At 43.9% G+C, this 26734-nt stretch overlaps 2 protein-coding genes and 1 long non-coding RNA gene across 8 annotated transcripts; 2 read left to right on the top strand and 1 right to left on the bottom strand.

Annotated features, from left to right (window-relative positions):
• The first annotated feature begins 1324 nt into the window (after positions 1-1324).
• On the top strand, positions 1325-8725 carry LOC119827254. The gene is made up of 3 exons (XR_005287571.1): positions 1325-1633; positions 6761-6844; positions 8609-8725. It is a non-coding gene; the product is annotated as an uncharacterized LOC119827254 (long non-coding RNA).
• Positions 2542-23256, bottom strand: Oxnad1 (oxidoreductase NAD binding domain containing 1). Of its 6 annotated transcripts, none has more exons than XM_038348712.1 (11): positions 22946-23256; positions 17952-18086; positions 17633-17681; positions 15601-15669; positions 15223-15345; positions 14947-15013; positions 11585-11691; positions 10503-10644; positions 5288-5530; positions 3854-3962; positions 2542-2888 (listed from the first exon to the last, which is right to left on the bottom strand). In XM_038348712.1, the coding sequence occupies exons 4-11, from the start codon at positions 15651-15653 to the stop codon at positions 2734-2736; spliced, it is 999 nt and encodes a 332-aa protein (XP_038204640.1). In that variant the 5' UTR covers positions 15654-15669; positions 17633-17681; positions 17952-18086; positions 22946-23256; the 3' UTR covers positions 2542-2733. The 6 variants fall into 6 exon arrangements, with proteins under 6 accessions (XP_038204640.1, XP_038204643.1, XP_038204645.1 ...); XM_038348715.2 differs by having other exon boundaries at positions 14947-15010; XM_038348717.1 differs by lacking the exon at positions 15601-15669.
• A 149-nt stretch (positions 23257-23405) lies between these two features.
• On the top strand, positions 23406-26476 carry Dph3 (diphthamide biosynthesis 3). Its single transcript, XM_038348719.2, has 3 exons — positions 23406-23631; positions 24042-24116; positions 26079-26476. Exons 1-3 carry the CDS (start codon positions 23524-23526, stop codon positions 26142-26144), a joined length of 249 nt encoding a protein of 82 aa, XP_038204647.1. The 5' UTR covers positions 23406-23523; the 3' UTR covers positions 26145-26476.
• The last annotated feature ends 258 nt before the right edge of the window (positions 26477-26734 follow it).

The raw sequence follows: 26734 nt of genomic DNA, 5'->3' as shown, positions 1-26734 counted from the left end.
CTGAGCTTGCTCAGACTGAACACCAGAGAGATGTGGGCTGGCCTGGCAGCAAGCACGCTGGGGTGTTCCTGGACAGCAAGCACGCTGGGGTGTTCTCGGCCCGCAGACCAGAATATGCCATGCAGCACTTAGCACCAGGAAAGAACCAGAAAGAATAACAGTGCAGGCAAACAAAGACCATAGCCTGGCCCACTGCAGCAGTTCCCACAGTGTCAGCAAGTAGGTGCAGGGTGGCCGGCACAGACAGGGAGCCCTTGCCCTCTGACAACAGTAGGAACACAGCATGGTGCTGGTGGACAGAGGCAGGATGGCCCTGAAGGTGCCATCTCGCACTGCTCTGAGAACGCTCCCTAGGCAAGCCACTCTTTCATAGAGGCTTTGGATGGACTCTTCCTGTCCCCTTTGTTCCCTCCACTGCAGCAGGCAGAAGAGCCCTTTGCTGACTCCACACTCCTGTTATCTTAGTACTGCACCCTACGCCTCTTTTTTAAAAATTAATTTTGTGTGTAGGGTGTTTTGTCTGCATCTGTGTCGGAGCACCACATTTATGCAGGGCCTAAGGAAGAATGAAAAAGCCATCATATATCCTAGGACTGAAGTTACAGATGGTTGGGAGCCACCATATGGGTGCTGGGAATTGAATCTGGGTCCTTGGAAGAATAGTTAGTGCTCTTAATCACTGAGTCATCTCTTCAGCACTTCCCATGCCTCTGAGAGCTCAGTTCTGAAGTTCATCCCTCAGCATGGACACTTTGGAGGTCAATCAGTAAAGTCCCAGTTCATTGTGGCTGCTCAGAAATTTCTCCCAAGCCTCTTTCCTCCGAAGGCAGATGTCCACTTCCTGGGGTGAACAATACCCCCCTCAGACCCACAGGCCTATCTCTCTCACTGAATATGAGATATAAGAGACCAACAGTGTCTTGTCAATGACACAGGTCATACAACAGGGATCTCATAAGACTATACCACCTAGTGACACCTCAAGTTTGTGATGTGTACTTTATAATGTCTGCACAATGCTAAAGCACAGGTCAGAGTGTGCCCCAGCCATCGGTGACACATGACTCAGCTCAGAGTCTCTTAAAACCTGACAAAACTTCAGCTCTCGGGCTGTGTGTGTGCAGCAACAGGGACTAGAGCAAGCTGCCTTTCTCACCAGCTCAAGAACAGACTCTTAGCTGGGCCTCCTGGGTTTTGAGCCCTGGGCTTGCCTAGGGTCTTTTTATCTCCCATATTCTCTGAGCTGATGCCATGGGCCCTAGCCTTTTTTGCTTCAATTAGTGTATGAACTTTGGACTTTTCCCTCCAAATATAAAGAGGTAGACAGCGCTTTCTACCTTCAGCAGTTTCACCAGAGCAGCAGGGGACGACAGTCTGGCCATGTCCGTGGATCTGGGGATCTAGCCTGCAACAGGAGAGAACCATCCAGTGAGTATGTACAACCCACCCGCTGGAGCCAGAAACAACCCTAAAAAGGAGGGACAGGAAAAGTGGACAAGCGGGACTTGAAAATGGCTCCACACCTCTCAGCCAATCCTAAGAACATTTCCACAGCCAGCTATGCCAGCCGCTGAAGGAATGAAAGAACAATTCCCAACACCTTTGCCCCAAATAAGAAGCCAGCTCCTCAGAGGTAAGGCAGGGGACAGTTTGCAGAAAGGTTTCGTTACAGAAGAACTAACAATAATAATTACTCAGGGTAGTCAACACCAAGAAGGAAAACAGGATATTCAACCCACTAAAGCGGTTTTCTTAATGAGTTTTCATTTCCTGATGCAACACTGGGGGTTCACATGGAGCTACAGGCCATCCAAAGTAAAAAAAAAAAAAAACAACAACAAAAAAAAACATCAAACATTAAGACTTTTCAAACAAAAATTAAGAATGTATTTAAAATTATAAATTCACTAAACACAAGATTTATGAATCTCTGTCCAATAATTTAAACACAAAACTCATATTTTTCTTTAGTGTAAGTAGACCATTTTTTTCCTAATGGCAAAGAAAAATTTGTATTAATCAGTTCATGGTGTAAAGGTCAGCCAGAGAAACCATTTTGTGCTAGACCTCTATCTTAATACCTAATGACTGCTTGCCTTAGACTCAAAATCCCAGAAAGAGAGGTTTCCAGAAAACAGCCTTGATTCAGTGACCCCTAACCAGAAACCCACAGCAGGGACCCTCCATTCGTGACGACGACTAACTGCTTTCTGCTTTGGCTTCTGTAACTTGCTTACAGATACTCACAGATTGTTTTGAGTCACACTGACCACCTGACAGAACAGACCAGAATTTGCTTGCTTGTGTAGATGCTTAAAGTCTTCATGTGCTTTTCGCCCTTAATAAACCTTTCCCAATACCCCTCCTTTAGGGAAATCTCAAACTTGGCTCAGAGACTGTCATCCTGCTAGTAGATAATCAATAAGTCTTTTCATTATAATTGGATTGATTGTATGGTCTTTTCCCAGGGGCCAGAAACTCCATAACAATGAACTATCACGAGATACTTAAATAGGCATTAATGAAAGAAAAAAATCAGGATAGTTAAGAAAAGCTTGACTAACGAGTCGACAGCATGTTTATTGTGTAAATCTGTTGCTGGATTTTCTTTTAGTCTTGGGTTGGATACTTGGTTAATAGCTTTAAAAAAAGATAGCTCAGGCGGAGGCAAATCCACAAACCCTAAACAGTCTCACTCTCCTGGGTGGCTCTCAGGTCTTCTGGGCCGGCTCCCTACCACCACTTCTCAAAGCAAACGTGTTCCTTGGGAACATGGCTGCTCTCCAGTTGCTTAGAGAAAAAGTCTGTCATTGGAGGTGGGCCGCAGATATAGAACAGAGTCTCTGCTGAAATATGGCGTAGTATCTCCTTCTCCGTTATTCTTCCTTCTACCAAAAAACAGAAGAAACACCAATCAGGTTAGGCACGTTTATATCCTGACTTACCACAGCTGGGTGGCAGAGCTTGCCTGCGGCACCGTGAGCCTGACCTGCACCATGGTTCACTGTGTGCTGGGTCTCTTTAGGCTTCCTAGGCCTATGCAAGCAAAGCAGAAGGCTCATCACCAGTTGCTCTTTGGAGAGAGCCCACAAGCTTACTCGCTTTGTAGACATGAAAACTGCCTTTAGCCAAGTAAATGGCTATCTTATTAAGAAATAAATAAAATCCTTTCAGGATGGTAAGATGGCCCAGCACGTAAAGAGGCTTCTACAAGTCTGATGACCTGAGCTGGATCCCTGAGACTCACAGATGGAAAGAGAGAACCAACCTCCAAATGTTAAATGTTGTCCTCTGATAGCCATACAGAACTGCAAACACACACACACACACACACACACACAGACACACGCACACTTAAAATAACTTCGGCTAGGTGTAATGGCTCAAACCTTTAATCTCAGCATTTGGAGAGGAGAGGCAAGTGGATCTTCATGAGTTCCAGGCCAGTCAAGACTACACAGTAAGACCTTATCCCCAAAACGGTAAAACAAACAAAAAGGAAATAAAAAACTTTAAGGACTCCTTCCAAATAGAGAAACTGAGCAATTTAAATAACCATTAGTGGCAAATGGAACTGATTCAACCAAAGCAGGAGTATTATTTATTTGTTTGTATACTATTGTCACAATGCCAGGGTCTACTAAAAATTGTGAAAAGTACAATTTTAATACGGGCAGTAAGAAACCTATCTATAATAAGCAAATCACAAGTAAGTATTTCCATATGAACTGTCTCAATTCCCCTGGGAATGACATTCCCAGCAGGTGACTCCTAACAGTAAAGTATCTGTGCTTTGCCAATTGGCCTGTCTATCAATAACTGCATAGCTAGCCAATCTCTTTAGAGGACTTACCTGTGATGTATGGTTTAAGTTCTGCACTGATTTGTGCCGTCTGTTTTGTAACATGCAAACTGCATGTAATCTTCTCAGGAAATTCATTTACTAAATTGAGGATATTTTTCTGGAACGTCAAAGAAATTGGGTCAAACTACAATTTTAAAAAAATCAAACCACAGCTGGGTAGAACGGTAGAATGCCTTTAATCCCAGCACTTGGTAGCCAGAGAGATAAGTGGGTCTCTATTCAAGAGCAGTCGGTCTACATAGCAAATTTCAGGCCAGTAAGGGCTAATGTCTTAAAACCACCACCATTCCCCTCCTCTTCTTCCTCCTCCACCACCTCCTCTACCTCCGCCTCCTCCTGTTTTTTGAGAAAGTCTCATGTGGTCCAGGTTAACCCTGAATTTGCTATGTAGCTGGAGTTGGCCATGGATGCCCAATCTTGCAGCCTCACATGTCCAGGGCAGGGATTACAGGCGTGAGGCCCCTTGCCTGGCCCTAGTGTCTTTTCTGTTCCATTAACTTGTAGATTTAAGCCCACTGTGGTGATCTGAATGAGAACGGCCACAGGTTCAGTTTGAATACTTGGTCCCCAGCTGGTAGAATTGTTTGAGAAGGGATGGAAGTGTAGCCCTGTTAGATGAGTGTCACTGAGGAGGACTCTGAGGGTTCAAAAGGCTCATCCCCTTCCCAGGTAGCCCTCGCTGCCTCCTGCTTGTGTCTCAAGATGTGAGATTTTGGTTACTGCTTCAGCACCAAGTCTGCCTGCCTGCTGCCATGATGTTCAGGGACTCTAACCCTCTGAAACCAGAACCTCCATGTCAAACACTTTCTTCTATCGGCTAACTTGGTCAGAGCGTTATATCACAGTAACAGAAAACTCATCTTACCCTGACACTTAACTGGAAACATGTTTAACTGCCCTGGGAGAAATGGCCTAATTCTCACATGCATTGATTAAGCCTTGACAAGTCTTTTATGTGAACCTTTGAAGAGAAATATGAACCTAAGAGAAGAAAGAAATTCCCATTTATATGCATACCTATTTATTTTTATTGGTATGTATTCATTGTTTAGCGATGGGTGTCATAAAGACACTTTCATTGGCGTACACCCAGCACTTTGGCCATATTCACCCCGTCCTTCTCCCTTTACTCCCTTTCAATCCCCTAGGCAGTTTCACTTTTCTTGTCCTGTATGTCTGAATTAGTTTTCATTGTTTAATTAGCATACAAATAACAGGTTTCATGATAGCATTTTTATACACAGTTTATTTTAATCAGCCCACCCACATATACACTTCTCTCCTTCTGTCTTGAGCTCTCATTTGTGTCCTTAAGCCTCAGTTGTCCCCTTTGCACTTATCACTTCACGCCACCTGCTGTTTACAGACTATACAATTTCCCACACTTGCTTACAGCACCCTGTAAACGTATCTCCCCCTTACCTTAAACAGGAGTTCACTGGTATTCTTGGCACTGTAGAACAGTTTTATTGCTCCTATCTCATAGCCTCTTCCTCTGTCCGCTTTGTCTCGGTGGAGATCTGCTGAGTGGCGCAGGATGGAAAGCAGGGGGTTAATCCCAACCCCTCCAGCAATCAACACGAGGTTTCGAGGGGCATCTGTGGGCTGAGGGTCAAAGAAGAACTCTCCACCCACTCTGAGCGCCACTTCAGAGTCAAGTGTGCACTGAAGCAAGAAAGAGAAGATCCTTTGGTCCTGTGCAGCACGAGTCTCAGACCAAACATCCTGTTTAAGGGAAGCCACCAGGCTGACCCTCAGCCTGTATTTCAGTATTTAGGACAATCTGCACAACTTGTTTTCTATTCTCCCAGAGTCTGGGACTTCTGGGGCTCGATTCTACTTGTTTAGCATGTAGGCTGCTCACTATCCCAACTTTGTGACCCACACAACATAGCTATTTTGATATTAAAAATTGGGGACTTAGCCGGGCGGTGGTGGCACATGCCTTTAATCCCAGCACTCGGGAGGCAGAGGCAGGCGGATCTCTGAGTTCGAGGCCAGCCTGGTTTACAAGAGCTAGTTCCAGGGCAGGCTTTAGAAACTACAGGGAAACCCTGTCTCGAAAAACAAAACAAAAAAACAAAAACAAAACAAAAACAAACAAACAAAAAAAAACAAAACAAAAATGGGGGACTTGCTTCAGAGATTTTGCCATTAACTTCACAGGTGAGGAGCTGAGCTAACAAAAATGGCAATGGATCCAGGCAGGTAGGCAGGCAGACAGGCAGGCAGGCAGGCAGGCAGGCAGGCAGGCAGGCAGGCAGGCAGGCAGGCAGGCACTCTGGGGTATGTACCCCTTCATCAAAGTCCTATTCCATGTTCTGACCCAGGCTGAGAAATGGGCTCCCTCCTCAGATGAGCACTGCAGGCTTGCACTGGCACCGTGGTACCAGCTGTGACTGCTCATGCCTCCTTCCAGCATCCAGAAAAGCAGCAGGAGGCTGTTCGTGCTGAGAATTGAACCGGATCCCCTGGAAAATCAGCCACTGATCCATCGCTCCAGTCTACTAGTTAATCTTGTATTCTTTTCTCCATCAAACCCACAATCAAGATGAACCTGAACAATGACTCATCTTACAAATAAATTCAGATAGCTTTGCACAAATCTAAGTTGACTGAATTTTCCAGAATGTGACAAGTGTGTAAACTATACTTGGGTGTGTTCACTCTTCTAGAAGACCACATCCCAGGTGGTAACGTGAGTGTCCTTCTGTCACCCACAAGCAAGCCTACACCAGCTGCATTTGCAGACCACGTACTGTGGTAACTGTTTTTAGGAGAAGTCCTCTGACTGCTTCACTCTATCTTGTAAAGAGTGAAGCTTTTATATGTCCAAACTTGAGTGTTGGAAATAAATATTCTTTGATTATGGGTCCCTTTCCTTCCTCTCCTTAGGGGGCAGGGGATTCCTGCTAGCATCGGGTTGTGTATGAAAAGATGTCTGGATTATTGTGGCTCTCAGAGAAGACGCGGTGCTGGGTATGTCTGCTTCCTTGCCTCCCTCTGAAACCAGTATCCAGGAACATAGCCATTTACACAGTGAAAGCACAGTTCTGTCTCCCTCTGAGTTCCTGGCACAGATAGATGGACAGAATTTAGTCACATATCACATGCCTTTGGAGGGTCAAAAACTTGGCATTCAGGCCTTGGCTCCTCTCATACCAGGTGAGCCGTGGACACTTCTGAGCAGGGATTTAATTAGAGGTTCTACAACTTAAAATGACCAAACTTATCCCTTGAATTCACAAAGTAAGTCTTCTATTGGTGAAGAATTGTTAAATGAATGGAAATCCTTCCTCAAGGGGAAGAATACCTAACCTTGACTGTGTTGAATATGTAGGAGAGAGTCACAGGCTAGTGAGTGGGGTTTCCTTCTGACAGCAAGGGGGCCGCTGGGTCAGAAGAGTCTAACTCTAGCCATGGCTGCACTGGTGACTGCAGTGCTAAAGATGCTCCTTCATCTCAAGCCTTGGAAAAAGAATCCCAAACCTGGGAGGCCCTGCCCTTGCTGCATAGATACGTCTCTCCTGTCATGAGAACCTGGGAGCAAAAGAAACTGAGAAATGAGAGAAACCTTTTCTTATAACTTGAGCATGAAAAGCCACCTTTGACTTTTGTTAATTGCTAGTGGAACATGACCCCAAAGTCAAATCACCGTATGCTCTAATACACAAACAGGCAAAAGGACCTTATCTTCCTTACAGAGCTCTGTACTACACCTGAGAACAGGTTTTCTACATGTGAAATAGGAGGTCTTTCCACAGCAACTGGAGCAGAACACGCACTGCAGTCTGGAACTCCTTGCTCCACCAAAGTCCTTAAGATAAAGGGCAACCTTAAAGTTCCCTGTCAACCAAGCAGCCTGCGGCCACCAGACACATTTCCACTGTCCACCCCAACAGTTCAATGAGAATAAGCTCAGGAGGAAAGGAGCCCCTGAAAATGGTTCCAGGACAAATCTGACTTCATAATGGCTGGTGGTAACTCCACTGGGCAGAGCAGAGTCAACAACAGGCACTGTGTGCATTCCATATCTGGCTGTAGTCTGCAGTTCCTAGTAGCTAATAAAGTCAACCTCTTCTCATTTCCTGTTTTCCCAGCCACAGGTTATCTTTTTTTTTTTTTTTTTTGTTTTGTTTTGTTTTGTTTTGTTTTTCGAGACAGGGTTTCTCTGCAGCTTTAGAGCCTGTCCTGGAACTAGCTCTTGTAGACCAGGCTGGTCTCGAACTCACAGAGATCCGCCTGCCTCTGCCTCCCGAGTGCTGGGATTAAAGGCGCACAGGTTATCTTTAATTCTGTTACTGATGTAGGATTCCCCTCTGTACGCTGTGAATACTATTGGCTAATAAAGAAACTGTCTTAGACCTGTGATAGGGTAAAGTAGAGCTAGGTGGGGGTGGGGAGAGGAAACTAAACTGAATGCTGGAAGAAAGGAGGTAGAGTCAGAGAGAAGCCATGGAGCCACCGACAGAGATAAGACACTTTGGAACCTTTCCGGTTGCCCACTAACTTCGTGGTAAAATATAAAATAACAGAAATGGGTTAAATTAAGATGTAAAAGCTAGCCAAGAAGAAGTCAGAGCTAATAGGCCAAGCAGTGACTTAATTAAAACAGTTTCCGTGTGGTTACTTCGGGAGTCTGGGCGGCAGGGAAACGAACAAGCGGCCTCCTACTACATGTTATCAGTCTTTTACAGAGAAGCTTAATCTTGGTTAACCCCAATATAACTTATTCTTTTATAGTTAGTTCTTCCTCTTGGTGCCATGCTCTTCCTCCACTTCCAAGTGTTCCCAGTGTTTTCAACTAGAACTTTCACAGCTTCAGCTGCACACCTGCATCTACAATCCATTTTAATCCTGAAGGTAAAGTATGAGATTTAGGCCCAAGGTTTCTGTGTGCTTTATGTGAATGTACAATCATTTATATATTATTTGTTGAAAAGCTACCACTTCTCTACCTGTTTCTTTAGCACTTCTGTTTACATTAATATGGTTGCACATGCCAGTATCTCACTTTATGTATCTGCTCATTACAGAACTGTTTTAATTACTACCATCTTCCTTTACTCCTAAACTTTTAAGTGATGCTCTTTTTGTCGTCATTGTTGGCTTAAGAGAGGGCTCTTGAATTGAGCTAGCCCTGACTACAACCCCCAGCTGAGATGACAGGCATACACCATCAGGACCCTTCCTGCTCCATTCTTTTTCAGAACTGTTCTTGTAATTCTAGTTCTTTTCTATCCACATAAACTCTCGCAAGTCACTTGTCTGAATCTGCGAAAACAGTTATATTTTTGTTGAGTTTTACAATAAATCCACCAATCGGGGCTGGGGAGATGGCTCAGAGGCTAAGGACACTGCCTGTGCCTCCAAAGGACCTGGGTTCAATTCCCAGCACCCATGTGCAGTTTACAGCTGTCTGTAACCTCAGTTCCAGGGGATTTGATACCTTCACACCAATTCACATAGAATGTAGTTTAAAAAAATTTAAAAAAAACCACAATAAATCCACCAATAAATTTAAGGGGAACTGTTCCTTGTTTGAGTCTCCCAATCTAAGAACACTGGATGTCTTTGATTCCTTTCATGAGATCTTGATGGACAGTTATTTTTGTTTTCGTTTTTTTTTTTTCTTTTCTGAAGAACCATATGAAAGTTGGTCTTATACTGGGGGATGGACCAAAAATGTGATCTAATTTCCAAGTTTTCACCACACAAAAGGTCTCTTTAACCTCATTGACATGTTACTGGCTAGATAAGGCCTGTTTACGATTCTTTGTGTGGCTCTTCCCCTAACCCTGCCAAACTGTAGCCACTAGATTCTCCCCCCCCCCGCCCCCCGCTGTTTGTGTGCGACAGTGCCACGTCTCTACCCCTATGCATTTTTGCTGGTGTTCTGGCCAGATCTGCTACTACTGGCTTCCCTCCTTGCCTTACTTGTAGTTCCCACACACGAGAGTATCTGCAACCTTTACAAACACAGCAATGAGAATAAAGTTAGTTCTTGCTTTCTGTTCTCTTTTTGTGACAGTCAATGATTTCCACCTCGTCTGCTGGTGAGGTCAGAGAGTTTGGAGATTGACAAGCATAGTTGCTCCTCCTAGCTCAGGAGGTGACTGCTTGGTTCTTTTGAAATTAATATAGCTCATTCTAGTAAGTCCATGCCATCCTGCCAGGTGGTCAGGATATGCAAATATACTTCTGCTCCTTCTTTAGTAACTATGAGGTCACCCAGGGAAGGGTGGTCTTCTTTACTACCTAGACAACAGAATGCTAATGATTTGATGTCTCAAAGTAATAAAGCCACTGACTGGGTGAGTTATCCTTTGGATTATGTTAATAAAGTCTATGTTGGATATAAAAACTGTGGAAAAATAAACGCGGGTAGAATTTCAGGATTTCAGTAACTGGAATACCCTCCTGATACTTTCTATGCTTTCTGTCTCATTATTTCTATGCGTCTTCATATTCTTTACTTATATTTCTTCAATTCCCATGCCCCTACGCTGGTAAGAAGTATGTTTGTCGAGGTCAGTCCTCAACAACATGATACACAAACAAGCATGCAGGTAAAATATTCATACCATAAAATTAAATAAATCTAAGAAAAGGTTTTTCTTAAAAGGTCTTTGCTTACCTTCTTGTGAACCCAGATAGCAGGAGGGTGGTCTGTGTATTTCACTGCCAACTCTATTATCCTCTCTCGTTCTAGCAGCTGGGGACTGGAGCAAATTGAAAACCCACCAATGACGGAGACTCCTGGGATAAAGAAATCAACCCTGAAAAGACAGACAAACAAACCATTCCTGTTGCATTAGCTAAGAAAACTGTCAACAGCAGGCAAAAAAAAAAAAAAAAAAAAATACAAAAACAAATTGACAAGATTTTAGTTAAAGAAAATATAAACTACTAACTTAATAAAAGATTTGTAACCAATCTTACAAAATAAAGAGAATTCTTCAGGAATTTTCTGAAGAACTGTTATGCTAAAAGCTAATTTACATGAACCACATATTACTTAAAAAGACATCAAAATGTCAAAAATGGCACAAGAAACAGAAAAACCTCATCAGATCTACATAAACTCAAAGGACTGAATTAATAAACCGTCACAAAGGAGAGTTCTGGTTCGATGGCATCACTGGTGAGCTACACCACACACTTAAAGTAGAACTGATGCCAATCCTCCAGAAACCACCCCAAACAAGAGGACAGACACGTTGGAACTTACTCTAACGAAGCTGCTATCACCCTGATATCAAAGACGCTGAAAACTACAGACCCAGTGGTTCTCAACCTTACTATTGCCACGACCCTTTAACATAGTTCCGCAGGTTGTGGTGACCCCAACCATAAAATTATTTTGTTGCTACTACATAACTGTAATTTTGCTACTGTTATAAACTGTAATGTAAATATCTGGGTTTTCTGATGTTCATAAACAATCCCTGTGAAAGGGTCCCGACCCACTGCTATGGACCACTGTCTATTCAAACAAAGAAAAATTCTGAGGCTACAAGGTTGGCTTAACATCTGTCCTCATCGTTTTTGTTTTGCTTTTTGTTTAGGTTCAATAAGAGACTCTTCTCAAAAAGATATGCCCCAACTGAAATGGCACAGAATCCTTCTCTTCTAGTGGGAGACAGGTACCCACAGAAGTCCTATCCAGAAGAAAATGTGACACCTCTTATCTTACAGGGAAAGGGAGCCACCACTCACCACTGGCCAGCTTTAAAAGAGAAGTCTTTATCAGCGACAAGCAAACGGAGGCTCTTCACTGATGGAGACTCCTGGGCAATTTCACACACCTTAGCTGTAGCCACGACCTGAATCAGCAAAGAGGTTCGGGGCTTAGGAACATGCTGTTTTGGAAAACTGCCCAACAAGGCAAAGCACACACTGCTCTCTGCTCTGCCCTCTATCAGGTGGTAAACCAAACAAACTCTATGAGACCTCCAACACTATTTCATTCTGAGTACAAAAATCATCCCTTACAGGTACTGTGTAACTAGTATCCATCTGAGCACTGGGCTAGGTACCCCGAAGAGCACTGTGAGTGGGAAGCCCTCAGCAACCCTGCTTGGCATCTACTATCCCCCTCAGTAGTGGGCCAGGTGAGGCCATAGTTGCTTCTGAGGAAGAAGTCCATAGATGCTAACAGCAGACTTTCACAGAAAGCAGCTAGCACTGTTTAAAGAGCAAAGAACCAGTAAGCTGGGTCTGTACACATGCACTTCCTCCCTGCCTTCTGCTTTGTAAGCCAGGGACTCACTTTGTAGCCCTGACTAGCCTGGGACTACTTAAGTAAGGTTGGCCTTGAACTCACCCACCTTGCCTTGGGCTGTGATTAAGGTGTACCATCACACCTTGCTTGAACACTTATTCCTTAAATTTTTTCTAATTTATTGTATTTTTCCAAAATATAAGCAGTTTATGACCTTAAAGCAGGAACACACAGAGCCCTTTCCTACTGGGAGCTTGGGAAGAAAGGCTCTCAAAGCACTTTCTGAGAACTTCCAAGCCGAGTGACTTGGGAACTAGTCGTGAAGGGTAATTCGTGCCTTAGCACCCATCAACTGCAAAAAACGTCTTCACTTCCTTTTTTCTACCTATGCTCTGCACCTATCTTTCTCCCCTAAAGCTGGGACATTGTTCTAAGGGTCAAAGACAGACACAGCTCCCCTCAGATTCCTTCTCTGCAACGCCACCTGGGCAGTGGGCAGATGATCAAATGCAGTCCCTTCAATGGAGGACTCCCAGCCAGCCCCACCAGGAGATGCTCTGGAAACTTCCTACCCTGATGCTAGCTCACTTTGGCCTTTTTTTTCAACCGGACTTCCAGGCCCAACCAACTCTCAATGGGGAGATGACTTTTCACAATGCAGTAGAAAAGTCTCACTACCTCAACATAGCTCCTAAAATTTCCATCCTTTGTTGTAAAATGCCTTGCCTCTCTTTCTTTGCATTGTAGGAATTCTTTCTTCTTCCTGTCTTGGAGAATAAGTGGGTGATTTTCTATGACAGCCCCAAGGACTATACCTTAAAAAAGGGGTGGTGGAGGCTGGAAAGATGGCTCAGAGGTTAAGAGCACTGGCTGCTCCTCCGGAGGTCCTGAGTTCAATTCCCAGCAACCACATGGTGGCTCACAACCATCTGTACTGAGATCTGGCGCACTCCTCTGGCGTGCAGGCATACATCGAGGCAGAATGTTGTATACATAATAAATAAATAAATTAAAAAAAGGGACAGGGTCACTCTACACAGCACAGGCTGGCTATGTCTACCTCAGCGCTATGATTACAGATGTGTGCCACCAGGCAATGTTCTTTCTACATACACTGTTGATCCTAACTCCTATCTGAGACCTATAACTGCTCTCTAAGCAGCTACCAGCCAGCCCTTTCTTCACATCAATCCTTTCTCTAGCACCTTCCTGTTCATCAGACATGATATACAATGCTACTGGCTTTATCTTGAGCAGCTCAGAAAGAAACTATGGAAAGAAGAGAACACAGCTGCTAGCAGAATGGACTCTGCAGCGAGAGGGCCCCCTTTAATCTTGGTAACACCACTGACCACCATGTAACCCAGGGCAAATGTCCCAGCCACCTTCAACTAGGAACTGAAACCAGTAACACCTCTGCTTCACAGCGCTGCTGGGGGCACTGAAGTTGCGAATACAAACAAAAGCACTTCTAATGCTGCTGGCTCATAGTAAGTGCATATTGGTTATTACCTGCTTTTGCATTAATTTATTTTATATCATATATTGCGCTTCATCCATTTATTATTATATATGCCACTGCACAGCACATCCCAGGGGAACTGTGGGCATGGATGACAAGGACCAGTACAGCGTGGTGGATCCATTGTACCCTATCAATTATTCTATGGGAGCAAACTAGAAAGTCTTTAAAGTATTGCAAAACCTTGCCTTCCATTCCTTCCTCTCCTGAAACGCGTTCCCTTGGCCTACACAATTTTCCTGTCCTTGTTGCTCTTCTGAATCAGGTAGCCTGGTTTCGGTTTAGTGATGAAATTGCTAACAACCTTGACCTTTGAATAAAGTTTGCCAACATCAGCTCTAATGTATCTATCTATCTCCACATGCGACAAAAAGAGTACATACATGTTTGCGATCAAAACCATTCTTAATTTACAACTGACGGGATTTCACTTTCATGAAGAAATCATTAATAAGCTTCACATTTATACTTTTTTGTGTGTTGAAAAATCTTTTCAGATTTAACAACGGGAAAAGGATAGTTTCCTATATGCCTATAAACTTACTCTGCTGAACTCGTTCTACATCTCAAAAAGAAGACAATCAAAGGAATCGGCGATCACCTTTAGCACCGAGGCAACTCTAAAGGAGAACTAAGTTTTCAAAGCAGGGCCTAGCAACATACCTGTATGTTAGAGTCTCCCAGTATTAACACACACAACTATGGAGGCAGTATGCCTGGTCACGTCTGTGGAAGCGCATAAAAACAGGGTTTATCCTGCCTCACACGGACTTCTAATACTAAACTAAATACAGCTGACTGTGTGAGAAACAACTGAGAAATAAAGGCAAGTATCCACTGCGCGTTTTTAAGTGGAAACAGGGTTACTCACTGAGGCAAAGGGTGAGGATCCTCGGCACCCTTCAGCTGGCAGGTCAGCTTTCTATAGCCTGAGTATGACTGACAGTCTGCAGGGGAAGGGCAGTGAGCTCGCCCACCTTCCTGTCTCAACTGTCAGTGCTGCTCTGACGAGCTAGAAGGTGCTTCTACAGTGGGGCGAGCAAGGAATTTGAGACATGATGGCAAAAAAAGGAAAAAAAGGTAAGCCATTCGTCATGTGTAGAGGCCCTACAGTTCCCTCTCCTACAGCACGCCCTCAATGTGCCTGCGTGGAGGGTGCCTAGTCCCATCTGTGCCCCCTCACCAAAACAGCCCGTTCACATCAAACTTAGTGGAAAATCTTAATACTGCTCAGCCACTGCTTCCAAATCAGCTATCCTATCTCCTGCTCAGGACACTCCAGGAGAGGAAAATAAAATTTCCCTGATTGTCCCACCACGCCCCAGGGATACAGACCTCCCGTCGGAGGACACTCGCAGTTCTCTCCAAGTGATCAGCTTTCCTTTTGGATTTCATTATGCTTCTTAAAAGAAGGTAAAATTAGATTAGTAAGCATTATCCTCATAACATATCAAAACTAGCTTCCCCTGCCAAAAACCATGGCTATCAAAAATGTGATTGTGGATTTTACAAAATAGCGAACCTCTGCCAGTGCTAAAATGCACACTCATTTCCTACCTGATATCAGGGTTCGAGAATCAACCCAGATGGCAACAAAGGCCGACAACTCACCTGGTTAGAGTAAGGTGACGCAAAGAGCTGGCTGTCAATCTCCACGTAGCAGCCTGCGTGCAGATGGCTCCCACAGTGCTACGAGTCAACCCAGAAATCAAGGCAACACGGGCCATGGCGCTCCTGCACAAATGGAAAAATGCCAGACTATGTTAGGGGCAGAGGCAAAAGACTGTGGGGGCTGGAGAGATGGCTCAGTGGTTAAGAATACTGGCTATTCTTCCAGAGGACCTGAGTTCAATCCCTAGTGCCCATATGGCAAGTAACTCCAGTTCCAGGGTATCTGATGCCCTCTTCTGACCTTTGCAGGTACCAACACACGGTGCACAGACAAATACACAGGCAAAACACCCATACACATAAAATCAAAGCACCTACCCACACAATAGAAGAAGAAAATCAATTCCTACAAATTGTCCTTTGATTTCCATGTGTATCCCGGTCTCCCTTCACAAATAAAGAATGAAAAAAGTGTAATGAAAAATTTAAATAAAATTGCTTAAGGATTTGGATTGAGTATGGCAGAACATGTCTTTAGTCCTAGCACTTGGGAAGCAGAGGCAGGTGGATCTCTGTGTGTTTGAGGCCAGCTTGGTCTACATACTGAGTGCCAGGACATACGGGGCTATACAGACCCTTTCTCCAAAACAAAACAAAACAAAACAAAACAAAACAAAAAACCATGTATTGCTCTTCTAGAAGACCCAATTCTCAGCAACTATATCAGGCGGGTCACATCTACTTGCAACTCCAGGGATCCAACTCCTCTGGCCTACACACACACACACACACACACACACACACACACACGCATGCGCGCACACACACATTCACACCACATATAATTAAAAATGAAAATAAGTCTTTTTTTGGGAGGGGCGGATTTTCAAGACAGGATTTCTCTGTGTAACCCTGGCTGCCCTGGCACTCGCTTTGTAGACTAGGCTGTCCTAGAACCCAGAGAACTGCTTGCCTCTGCCTTCCAAGTTTTGGGATTAAAGGCGTATACCACTACTGCCCAGCTAAAAATAAAGCTTTTAAGAATTATTTTTTATAAAAGCTTAAGGTTCACAAATACTTAAAACAAATAGATAATACCATTTACAAGAGACCAAACTAGAAACTATCGAAAAGAAACAAACAACAGTAGGCAAAGTGTGATACATTCATGCACTATACACAGCATCAATGACAAAGAATACATTTTACTTACATGTAGTAATACTCAGTTATAGGCTGCAGGTATCAAATGGCATCAAAATAGCTAGACTCCAAAGAGTCTAGACAAAAATAACCTAGAATGTTAGAAATCAGTCTTGGAAAGTGTATGGCTGCTAAGTGCCTCAGTAGGTCCACTTTGTAAAATCTTCAAACTATCCTTGTAGCTAGATACTTTCTGTCTGTATGATACACTTCAATAAAAATGAAATAAAGACTCTCAACACTTTACTCTTGTTTTCTTTTTGGTTTTATGAAATCAGCCCAGGCTGGCCTATGAACTCACTGTGTTCCCTAATCTGGCCTCAAACGTGGACTCCTCCTGCCTTGCACTGGGTACAAGCATGTGCCACCACCCTACCACTTTATGTCTTAAAGTCACAAGACGAGCGGGTACGGCACTGATTAAGAGTCAGGCCATTTACTGTGTGGCTCCCATACCACTTTCCTGTGCCATTAAAAAAAAAAAAATACTTCTAAAGGGCGGTGGTGGCGCACGCCTTTAATCCCAGCACTCGGGAGGCAGAGGCTGGTGGATCTCTGAGTTCAAGGCCAGCCTGGTCTACAAGAGCTAGTTCCAGAACAGGCTCTAGAAACTACAGGGAAACCCTGTCTCGAAAAACCAAAAAATAAAAAATAAAAAATACTTCTAGCTGGGCGGTGGTGGCGCATGCCTTTAATCCCAGCCCTCTGGAGGCCAGCCTGGTCTACAAGAGCGAGTTCCAGGACAGGCTCTAAAGCAACAGAGAAACCCTGTCTCGAAAAACCAGAAAAAATAAAAAATAAAAAAATACTTCTTAGCCTAAGACACCCACATTTTCCATACTATACCATCACATTGGTTGGCTCTCTCCTAGGGGCTTTGAGAATGAGGTGTGAATAAAACACGTCTCTCCCAAGCATTTTAGAAGGTGCTAATTGATTGATTAGAAATAGTTTAGTGTTAGAATATTTTTTATTTAAGACAGGGTTTCTTAGTAGCTTTGGAGCCTGTCCTGGAACTAGCTCTTGTAGACCAGGCTGGCCTTGAACTCACAGAGATCCGTCTGCCTCTGCCTCCCGAGTGCTGGGATTAAAGGCGTGCACCACCACGACCCGGCCTACTGTTAGAATATTTAAGCCAACAATGAAGCTTTTGCAGTTTTTCATTCGATGAAATTTATTAAAGGCCAAGCATGAGGCAGGCACTTACCTAAGCTTTGGCAGGGCAGGTTGGAAGAAAGCTTCTGAGAATTTAGGTTCTAATAGGTAGAGATAAAACTAAATGAATGAATATACCAGGTGGCGATGGAAATGAGAATTTCTCAAAAGCCACAGCCCCCAAAGTAGTCTCCAGACAGATGGCCTTCTTCCTGTCCCAGCCCCCTTCAGCAGTGAGGAACAGCCGTGCTACTAGCTATGTTCCCATTGAGTAGGAGAGGTGGAAGGCTTCTGCTACCTCACGAACCTCCCTTAAATGTGCTAAACCAAAACAGTGTGTTAGTCACTGAAAGCAAACAAGCAGAACTTACTTAGAAACCCATGGGATTCTGGGGGTCCTCAGCTGGCCGACACAATATTTTGGTCCTGGTACAATACTAAGACCTCTGGATTCACACCAGCTGGAACAGAGAAATTTTCCATATACCGAAATTCCCACGAAGTTCCTGCAATGGCAGAGACAATAAATGGGTAAGTATAAAGACAGGAAACAGAAAAAGCTCCATCAAGTCTCTCTTGCAAAAGAAAAGACTCATTTAGATTTGACTTGTGAATCCCCATAGTAGTGTTTACTTGACATACGCACAGGCCCTGGGTTTAAGCCCCAGCACCAAACTGAAGGGAGGGGCTGGAGGAAGTAGTCAAGAAGTTCATTAGTGTAGTAGTAATGAGCTGCGGGCAGGCCTGTTTCTCATCCTGCCTGGCTCCCGCACGGCTAGCTTTATACCCGAAATAACAACACATAAACTGTATTCATTTAAACACTGCCTGGCCCATTAGTTTCAGCCTCTTACTGGCTAATTCTCTCACATCTTGATTAACCCATATTTAGTAATCTGTGTAGCACCACGAGGGGTGGCTTATTGGGAAGATTCTAGCCTGCATCCATCTCAGAGAGGAGAGTCATGGCCACTGCTTGAGCCATCTGCCTCACTTCCTTCTTCCCAGCATTCTGCTCTATCTACTCCATCTATCTAAATCCTGCCCTATCAAGAAGCCAAGGCAGTTTCTTTATTAACCAATGAGAGTCCTCCATCAGATTTCAGTGTGGCAACTTCTCAGAAAATTAGGAAATAACCCTCCTCAAGATCCAGTAATACCACTTTTGGGTATATATCCAAAAGATGCTCAATTGTGCCACAAGGACATGTGCTCAACTATGTTCATAGCAGCTTTGTCTGTTATAGAATCTGGAAACAACCTAAATGCCCCTCGATCGAAGAATGGATAAGAAAAATGTGGTATATTTACACAATGGAGTATTACACAGCAGAAAAAATAACAACAGCTTGAATTTTGCATGAAAATGGATGGAGCTAGAAAATATTATTTTGAGTAAGGTAATGCAGACTCAGAAAGACAATTATCATATGTACTCACTCACAGGTGGTTTTTAAACATAAAGCAAAGAAAGCCAGCCTACAAACCACAATCCCAGAGAATTTAGACGAAAAATGTGGACACTAAGAGAGACTTACATAGATATAATCTACATGGGAAGTAGAAAGTATAAAAAGACAAGATCTCCTGAGTAAATTGGGAGCATGGGGACCTTGCGGGGGGGGGGGGATTTAAGGAGGGGAGAGGCAGGGAGGGGAACGGAGAAAAATGTAGAGCTCAATAAATATCAATAAAAAAAGAATATAAAATTTAAAAAGTCTACTCCACTCAACTGGCAAACTAAAGAAAGTTAATTTTCAAAAGCTGTTCTTTATCAAAGACTGAATTTGTTAACAGTACCATGATCAACAGTGTCACCTACTGGCAAATAAAGGCATTTTTATAAAACTGTGCTCAACTTGCCTTCTAAGCTTTATTCTAGTCCTTAAAGTGTATGTGTGTGTGTGTATTTATTTAAATCAGACTGGCAACCTGGTTCTTTATAAAACCGTGTTCAATTCACCTTCTAAGCTTCATTCTAGTCCTTACACTAAAGCGTATTTGTGTGTGTATTTATTTAAATCACACTGGCCGGCTGGTTCAGTGGGTAAAGGTGCCTGCTGCCAAGCCCGAGGAGCTGAGCACAAGATGGGTGCTGCCACAATGAAAGGGATGGGGGATGGATATGACAGAGGAAGTAGCAGCGATGAAATGTGTGGGTGGCGGGTCTTCGTAGAGGCCTCTCGGGGTGAGGACCACTGAGCTGAGAGCAGCACCCAGAGGCAGCTGGGCAGACATGAAGGGGCGAACACTACAGCAGAGATCTTGGCAAGAACAAAGGCTAAGCAAGAAGAGCCAGCGCCAGTGCACCCGAGAACTGGCTGGGAGACAGCGACAGGGAGATGTCTACCTAAGTGTGTCCTGGGTCACAGCAGGCCAATGTAAAGGTATAAACCTCACCTGACAGGCACGAGAAGCAACTGAAGAACGCCAGTCAACCAGAACAAGGACATGATGTGAGATAAGTGATTAGATTTTTAAAAGATTGCCTGGGTTGAAGCAGGAAGTTGACTTAGTCTAAGATTCTGGTAGAGCAGTAGTAGTGAAGTTGTCAGAATGGACAGTATAGAAAATGTTTGGCTATCTGGGCCCTACAACTTGCTGTAGGAACACCCCTGCTGGTTTCCTCCCATTCTGCCTGAACTGGATCATACATAGCAGTGTTATTCATTAAGAGTCTGGTTCTAGGATCAGAAGGATCCAACTCGACGCCATGACTTTCCAGCTTTGCCTTAGCAAATTCTTCAGCCCCTAAACCTCATTTCCCAATGCTAAAGATACAGCCTATCTTTTCCCTACTGTGTTATTTGAATGCCACAATATGCGTAACCATTTCAGAAACACAGTATCAACTACCATAAATAATCAGCTCATTACTTTTTCTTTTTAAAATAACATATATGCAAATGATTAGTTGAGAAATTACAAAGAAAAGCTAGCTGGCCCCTGGTGGTGTTATGAATAGCTATGGCCTCCATAAACTCATGTGTTTTGAATAGTTGGCCCATAGGGAGTAGCACTATTAAGAGGGGGTGTCCTTGATAGAGGAAGTGTCACTGTGGGGGAAGACTTTGAGGTCTTATATGCTCAAGCTACGCCCAGTGTGGCTCACAACTACACTCGCTGTGGCTCAGCCTCCTTCTGCTGCCAGCAGAGCAAGATGCAGAACTCTCAACTCCTCCAGCACCATGTTTGCCTGCATGCCGCCATGCTGATAATGGACTAAATCTCTGAAAGTGTAAGCCAGCGTCAATTAAATGTCTTCCTTTGTAAGAGTTGCCATGGTCATGGTGTCTCTTCACAGCAATAAAACCGTAGCTAAGACACCCCTGTAACTTCAGGTTTTAAGATGACCAAGAAAATTGTTTTGATGGGTCCAAATTGATTTCTAAAAGATCAAGACTTGGGGTGTAGCTAAGTCAGAGGAGTATGTATCTAGCATGCATAAGACCCAAGGTTTGATTCCCAGTACCAGTAAACAAAAATTTTTTAATGTTTATTTCATTATTTAAATAATTTTATTATTTTATGTTTATGAATGTTTGCCTACATGTCTTTTGTGTACCATGTGTGTACCTGGTGCTTATGGAGGTCAAAAGAGGAAGTTGGATCCATCAGGACTGGAGTTACAGACAGTTGTGCGCCTCAATATAGGTACTGGAAATCAAACCCAGGTCCTCTATCTAGCAGAGCAGTGAGTCTATTAATCACTGTGCCAACTGTCCAGCCTCATTTTCTTATTATTGTTTTTCTGTATATGCGTGTTTTCCCTGCATATACAGCTGTGCACCATTCCTGGGGCCCTCAGAGGCCAGAAAAGGGTGCTGGAGGCCCTGGAACTAGAGCTACTGACAGTTATAAGTTCAAGTGTAGGTGCTGAGAATTTAACGTGGGTCCTCAGGAAGAGCAGCTAGTGCTCTTAACTGATGAGCCATCTCGTTAGTCCTTTGTTTGTTTTTTAAATAATAGGCCTAACACTTTATACATACTATGAGCCAAATATGGATGCAGGCAATCATGTGTATGCCTGTGTGTGTTCATTCTCCACCGTATTTTTTGAGCTAATCTCTCCCTGGACCTGGAGTTCACCAATTGGTTGGCCACTGTGCTCCAGAGATCCACCTGTGCCCCTTTTCCCATCGGTGCTGAAGATCCATATACTTTACCTGCAAAGCCGTCTCCCAACCCACAACTACATCCATTTCTGCACATTCAAGAATGGCTCATAAGAACTAAAGATTGTTTCCAACCGTGATCATCTGAACTAAATATAGACACTGGAAAGTCAGTTATTTCCTGTGTCCCAGAGGCTACCTGGGAAATATTTGTGTTTATAAAGGTATAAGACTTTCAAAGAATTTCTCCTTTGCCCAGACAGGCTACAGTTAACCCTCAACAGGCTACAAATATCTCCTAATTGCTATTATATTATAAGTCTCTAGTTACACAAAAAAGAACGTGAGATCTTTGAAACAACTTTCCATATGCTCATTTAATGCAACGTCTGGATTTTACCTCCCAAAGACTTCTCTGCGTTTAGAGCTTCAAAATGTAGAGCCCTTTCAATGTGCACAAAGTTGGTAACATGCAAACTGTATGTACTTAAAAGTTAAGTGTAAGTTACAGAAATGCAGGCTACATAAGCTATACATGAGTATAGTACAACTAAATAAGTATATAGTATAACTATTAATTTCCGCGCAAAACAATATTAGATTCCAATCTTTTCACAGAAAGGAAGAACCAAAGAATGCAAATTTCCAACTCCAAGAGCCCATCAAGTCAGACTCGGGTCCAGGATCTTGTTCTGCCACAGCGGTTTTTCACCACACTGCACTCCAGTGACATCCTAGTAACACAGCGATGCTCCAAAGTCCCTGCTTGGAACCCAAACAGGCCCAGCACTGCGTTCAGGACAGAGGTCTTTCCATTTGCTTTTCGCTTCTACCTTCAAGGAAGAGGCTGCATGCTGACAATACTACCAGGAAAACCATTTCTTTTTTCTTTTTTTAACCAAGAACTAAAGTTCACGTAAATAATTTGTTCCTGGGCTTTGGAGACAGCCAGGCCCCTCATTATGCCTAGATATGTAATCTTGGGCAAGATGCCTAGTCTCTGAATCTGAGTTAAAGATATATAAAATGGAGTTTTGAACCCCAGGATCAACAGAATTACAATTAGCGCATTGGGTGGCTCGCTAAAATCCCTAATATTTAAAAGTGATATTATTATCGCTACTGCACCTATCACTGTAGTGAATATTGCAAATAAGGCTAGAACTCGTCCCTGTCTTACAGATCTCGGTCCCATACAACACAGCTCAGGGTGTCTGAAGGTGGCCTGGGTGAGACAGGCAGCGAAGTACCTGCAGGCAGGAACTACAACAGGCCAGGCGTCCCTCTGCGCTCAAGGTCGCCTGAAACGCAATTCCAGAAGGAGAAGAGTGTGTCAACCACCGCGGAGGGCTGGAGAGGACGCTGCGTGGCTCCCTGCACCTCAGGGACGAGGCGCCCCCCTCTAATAAGGGCCGCAGCTTCCAGCCAACTCTTGAAAGGTTCTCTGAAGTCAGCGACGGAGGACGAGACTCCAGAGGCCAAGAAACTAACTACTCGTTCACAGCCCAGGCCCAAACTCCCCGGGCCCCGGAGTGACGTAGCAGCCGCGCGAGAGACCCCGCATACTATTGGTCACTGCCACCCAGTGGGCGGAGCGATGCGCAACCCTGCTGCGCAGGAAGCACTATCTTCCGGCACTAAGCGCCCAAGCTCGGCTATCTCCAAGGCGACCGCGACCCGGTCACCCATTTGGCAGCGGCGTCGGATGTACGTCATCGCCTTGCGCCCTCCCGGAAGTGATTGTCCCTGCTGCCGGGTGGGTCGGGACGCCAGGCCTTCTGTGCCCCGGCGGAGTTAGGGGCACTGATGCGGTTTCTGCTCGGTGACCATGGCGGTGTTTCACGACGAGGTGGAGATCGAGGACTTTCAATATGACGAGGACTCGGAGACTTATTTCTACCCCTGTCCCTGTGGGGATAACTTCTCCATCACCAAGGTATCCTTAGGGCCCGCCGGCGACTCCGTGCTGGCGCATTTTCGCTTCCGGTGTCTCTGGCAAGCCTCAGTCTCTCACGTGTTCTTCTGAACCCCCGCCCCTAAAGTAGTAACAAGCTGTCAGGGGTACACTGTCTGGCTGGGGGCGCAGTTCTCCCTAGCCCCATCCTTAAAATCTCTCCCCCCCCCCGGGGGGAGCTTCTTTGAGAAGGGAACTCGATCTTGTACCCTAGGGTTTTGGAGTAGATCGAATCAATCTAATCTCCCTGGTTGTTTTCCGAGGTGACACTTGGGGAAAAGTACTTTGCCTTATTACCCAACCCGAGACTTGCACACAGACATGGGAGAGGTTTGTGGGAAGATGACGGAAGGGAGGCTATGCTGACCGTACGTTGTTTGATTTCGTCGTAGGAAGATTTGGAGAATGGAGAAGACGTGGCAACGTGTCCTAGCTGCTCTCTCATTATAAAAGTGATTTATGACAAAGTAAGGGATACATTAAAGGGGGTGGTGGTGGGAGATGATGACAAAACCTTAAAGCAGCCTCTCTGATATAAAAGGGCAGAAGAGTTTTGGGGGGTTATTGTTGTTTGTTTGTTTTTTGAGACAGGGTCTTTATGTAGCCCTGGCTGTTCTGGAACTTGCTATGTAGCCCAGGCTGACTTTGAACTCATAGAGCTCCCCCTGCCTTTGAATTCCCAGTGCTGTGTTTAGAGGTGTGAGCCATCACTCCCGGCCTAGAAGACTGTTTTCTTAACTTTACGCTAGACCAAGGACTATTTTTTAAAAAGCTTTAAAAATTGTCAGTACGTAGCTGTATGATAATGTTATTCAAGTTTAAATTATGTAACGTGTTCACTTTGGAAAGGCAATAAAGAAACTGCTCTATAATGAAAATCTAATGAAAAAGACTTAATCAGGAATAAAAAAATCTGAAGGTATTTTAGTCGATGTTTTTTCTTTTGACATTTCCCTTGTATTTAATACTGAGTTGTTTAGAGCTGCAGGACATTTCGAAAGACTGCATTTTATTGCTTCCCTGGTTTATGCATACAATCAACATTATCTTGTTTGAGATATCTCAGATTCCTAGCTGTGATTTTACTGTTTCATGTTAAATTTGTTCCTTCGTGTACCCAATAAGAATGACTGTAGAAAGGGGGTAAATGCTTTTATGCCCCACTGAAGTGCAGTTAATGTTTTGGAGTCTTAAGTAAGGAGCTTAACAGTCTTAAAAATGAACTCTGAAATGAATGTAGGGTAAATTAGCCCAGAGCACAGAGCTCTTTGAGAGGCAGGCTTTAGTTTAGACAATAATGTAGAACTTTAATGATTCATTCTTGAATTAAAATGGTCTCTGGTACGAAGAGCAACAAGGACAGACTAGGGGCTGACTCCATCAACCAGGATAAAAGACCAGAGACTGAGCTGGGGGTGGGGCCCATACCTTTAATCCCAGCATTCAAGGGGGCAGAGTCAGATAGAGGTCTGTAAGTTTGAGGCCTGCCTGCTCTATAGAGAGAGTTCTAGAAAGGCTGGGATTGTTAAATAGAGAAACTCTGTCCTGAAAAATCCAAAAAAAAAAAAAAAAAAAAAAAACCAAACCAAAAAGCCAGCTCCCCACAAAAAAGCAAAAGCAACAAAACCAAACCCAAAATAAAGATCAGAGACTGAACCTCATTTTCAAATTAGATATTATTTCAGGTCTGTGTTGAGAAACACAGAGACCTATTTTTAAAGAGGCTACATATTTGAATGATCAGACAGATATTGAACTGATTAATGCAAAACCTTAAAAGATGTTACATGTTAATTTCTGGGAAGTGGTTGCTTTCTAGCAAGAAGGGCACGTTTATAGGACACTGCTTATTAAATAATGAGTTTAGAACTAAACTTCAACATGTTCTTAATTCTTATTCTAGTGCTGACACCAGTTTTTTGAACAAAAATGAAACGCTGTTGGGGCTGGAGAGATGGTTAGTGCCTAAGAGCTTCTGAAACGGCCTCCATTTCTGTCACTCACACTGGTGGCCCAGAGCCACCTGGAACTCTGGCTCTAGGGAATCTGATGATCTCTTCTTTGCCCCATCCACACACGTGGGTAGGACGTATACATAAGTGAAAATAAAATAAATCTTTAAGGTGTTCCTTTGTCTCAGGTTGTGTCACAGAGATGGCCGCTAATATCTAGCAAGGGTCCTGCTAGTGTCGTACAATGGACAAAGTTTTTAGTCTGAAGTCTCAGACTTTTTAAATTTTTTTTTGCCATTTTTCTAACAGTATAAATGGATTTTTCCTAAATTTCACATTTGATATTTTATTGCTAGCCTATACTAATAATAGTAATAATAATAATAATAGAAACAAATGATACAGCAGTGAAGAAGATGTTAGTGCATTTGTGTGACAGGCACCTGGTGGCTAATAGCCTTTCCTCTTCTGTCTTAGGATCAGTTTATGTCTGGAGAAACAGTCCCAGCACCTTCAACGAACAAAGAGTTAGTTAAATGCTGAAGAAGCCCTCAGGGACCCACATCCTGGCCAGCAGGCAGTGAGCCCAGGTGAATGGATGGAGTGCTGAGTGAGCCACCTCTGCACAGGACAGCTCTCTGGGGCTTGCTCTTCCGTGGCTGGGCATCATCATCAGCTGCTGAATTCTTCATAAGAAATGAGCCCGTGACATCAGCCCTGGATTCCGTGCTTACATGGCATTGGAAGAATTCCTAATTGTCCATCTGAATTTAAAGGAAGAGCCTTATGAACTGGCGCTTTTTCTTTCTCCTGGTTGCACCATTTGAACATCTTAAAACTAGCTCATTTTTCTGAAAACAACATCATCCACTTCAGTCCTGAGGCTTTTTATTTTTTTTTTAAAGATTTACTGTTTTATTTTTAGTGTGTGTGTGTGTGTGTGTGTGTGTGTGTGTGTTCATTTGTGTTGGGGCGTGTGTGTGTTGAGTGCAGCTGCTCAGGAAGGCTGGAGGCATTGGGTCTCCTGAAACAGGAGTCGCAAATGGTTGTGAGCCACCAACATGGATGCTGGGACCTTGACTTGGGTCCTTGTAAAGCACTACACGGTCTCAATCTCTGATCCATCTTTGCAG

This window comes from Arvicola amphibius, chromosome 12, assembly GCF_903992535.2.
Source record: "Arvicola amphibius chromosome 12, mArvAmp1.2, whole genome shotgun sequence".
Classification (NCBI taxonomy): Eukaryota; Metazoa; Chordata; class Mammalia; order Rodentia; family Cricetidae; genus Arvicola; species Arvicola amphibius.
The sequence above is the reverse complement of the archived record's forward strand: the minus strand, read 5'-3'. Positions and strand labels throughout refer to the sequence as shown.

Coding starts and splice junctions, on each gene's coding strand:
- Dph3 (XM_038348719.2), top strand. CDS start 23,524: ATGGCGGTGTTTCACGACGAGGTGGAGATCGAGGACTTTCAATATGAC. Junction 23,632..24,041: donor ATAACTTCTCCATCACCAAG/GTATCCTTAGGG, acceptor ATTTCGTCGTAG/GAAGATTTGGAGAATGGAGA. Junction 24,117..26,078: donor TAAAAGTGATTTATGACAAA/GTAAGGGATACA, acceptor CTTCTGTCTTAG/GATCAGTTTATGTCTGGAGA.
- Oxnad1 (XM_038348712.1), bottom strand. CDS start 15,653: ATGGAAATCAAAGGACAATTTGTAGGAATTGATTTTCTTCTTCTATTG. Junction 15,346..15,600: donor TTTCTTCTTCTATTGTGTGG/GTAGGTGCTTTG, acceptor CCATTTGTGCAG/GAGCGCCATGGCCCGTGTTG. Junction 11,692..14,946: donor CGAGTGTCCTCCGACGGGAG/GTCTGTATCCCT, acceptor TTGCTGATTCAG/GTCGTGGCTACAGCTAAGGT.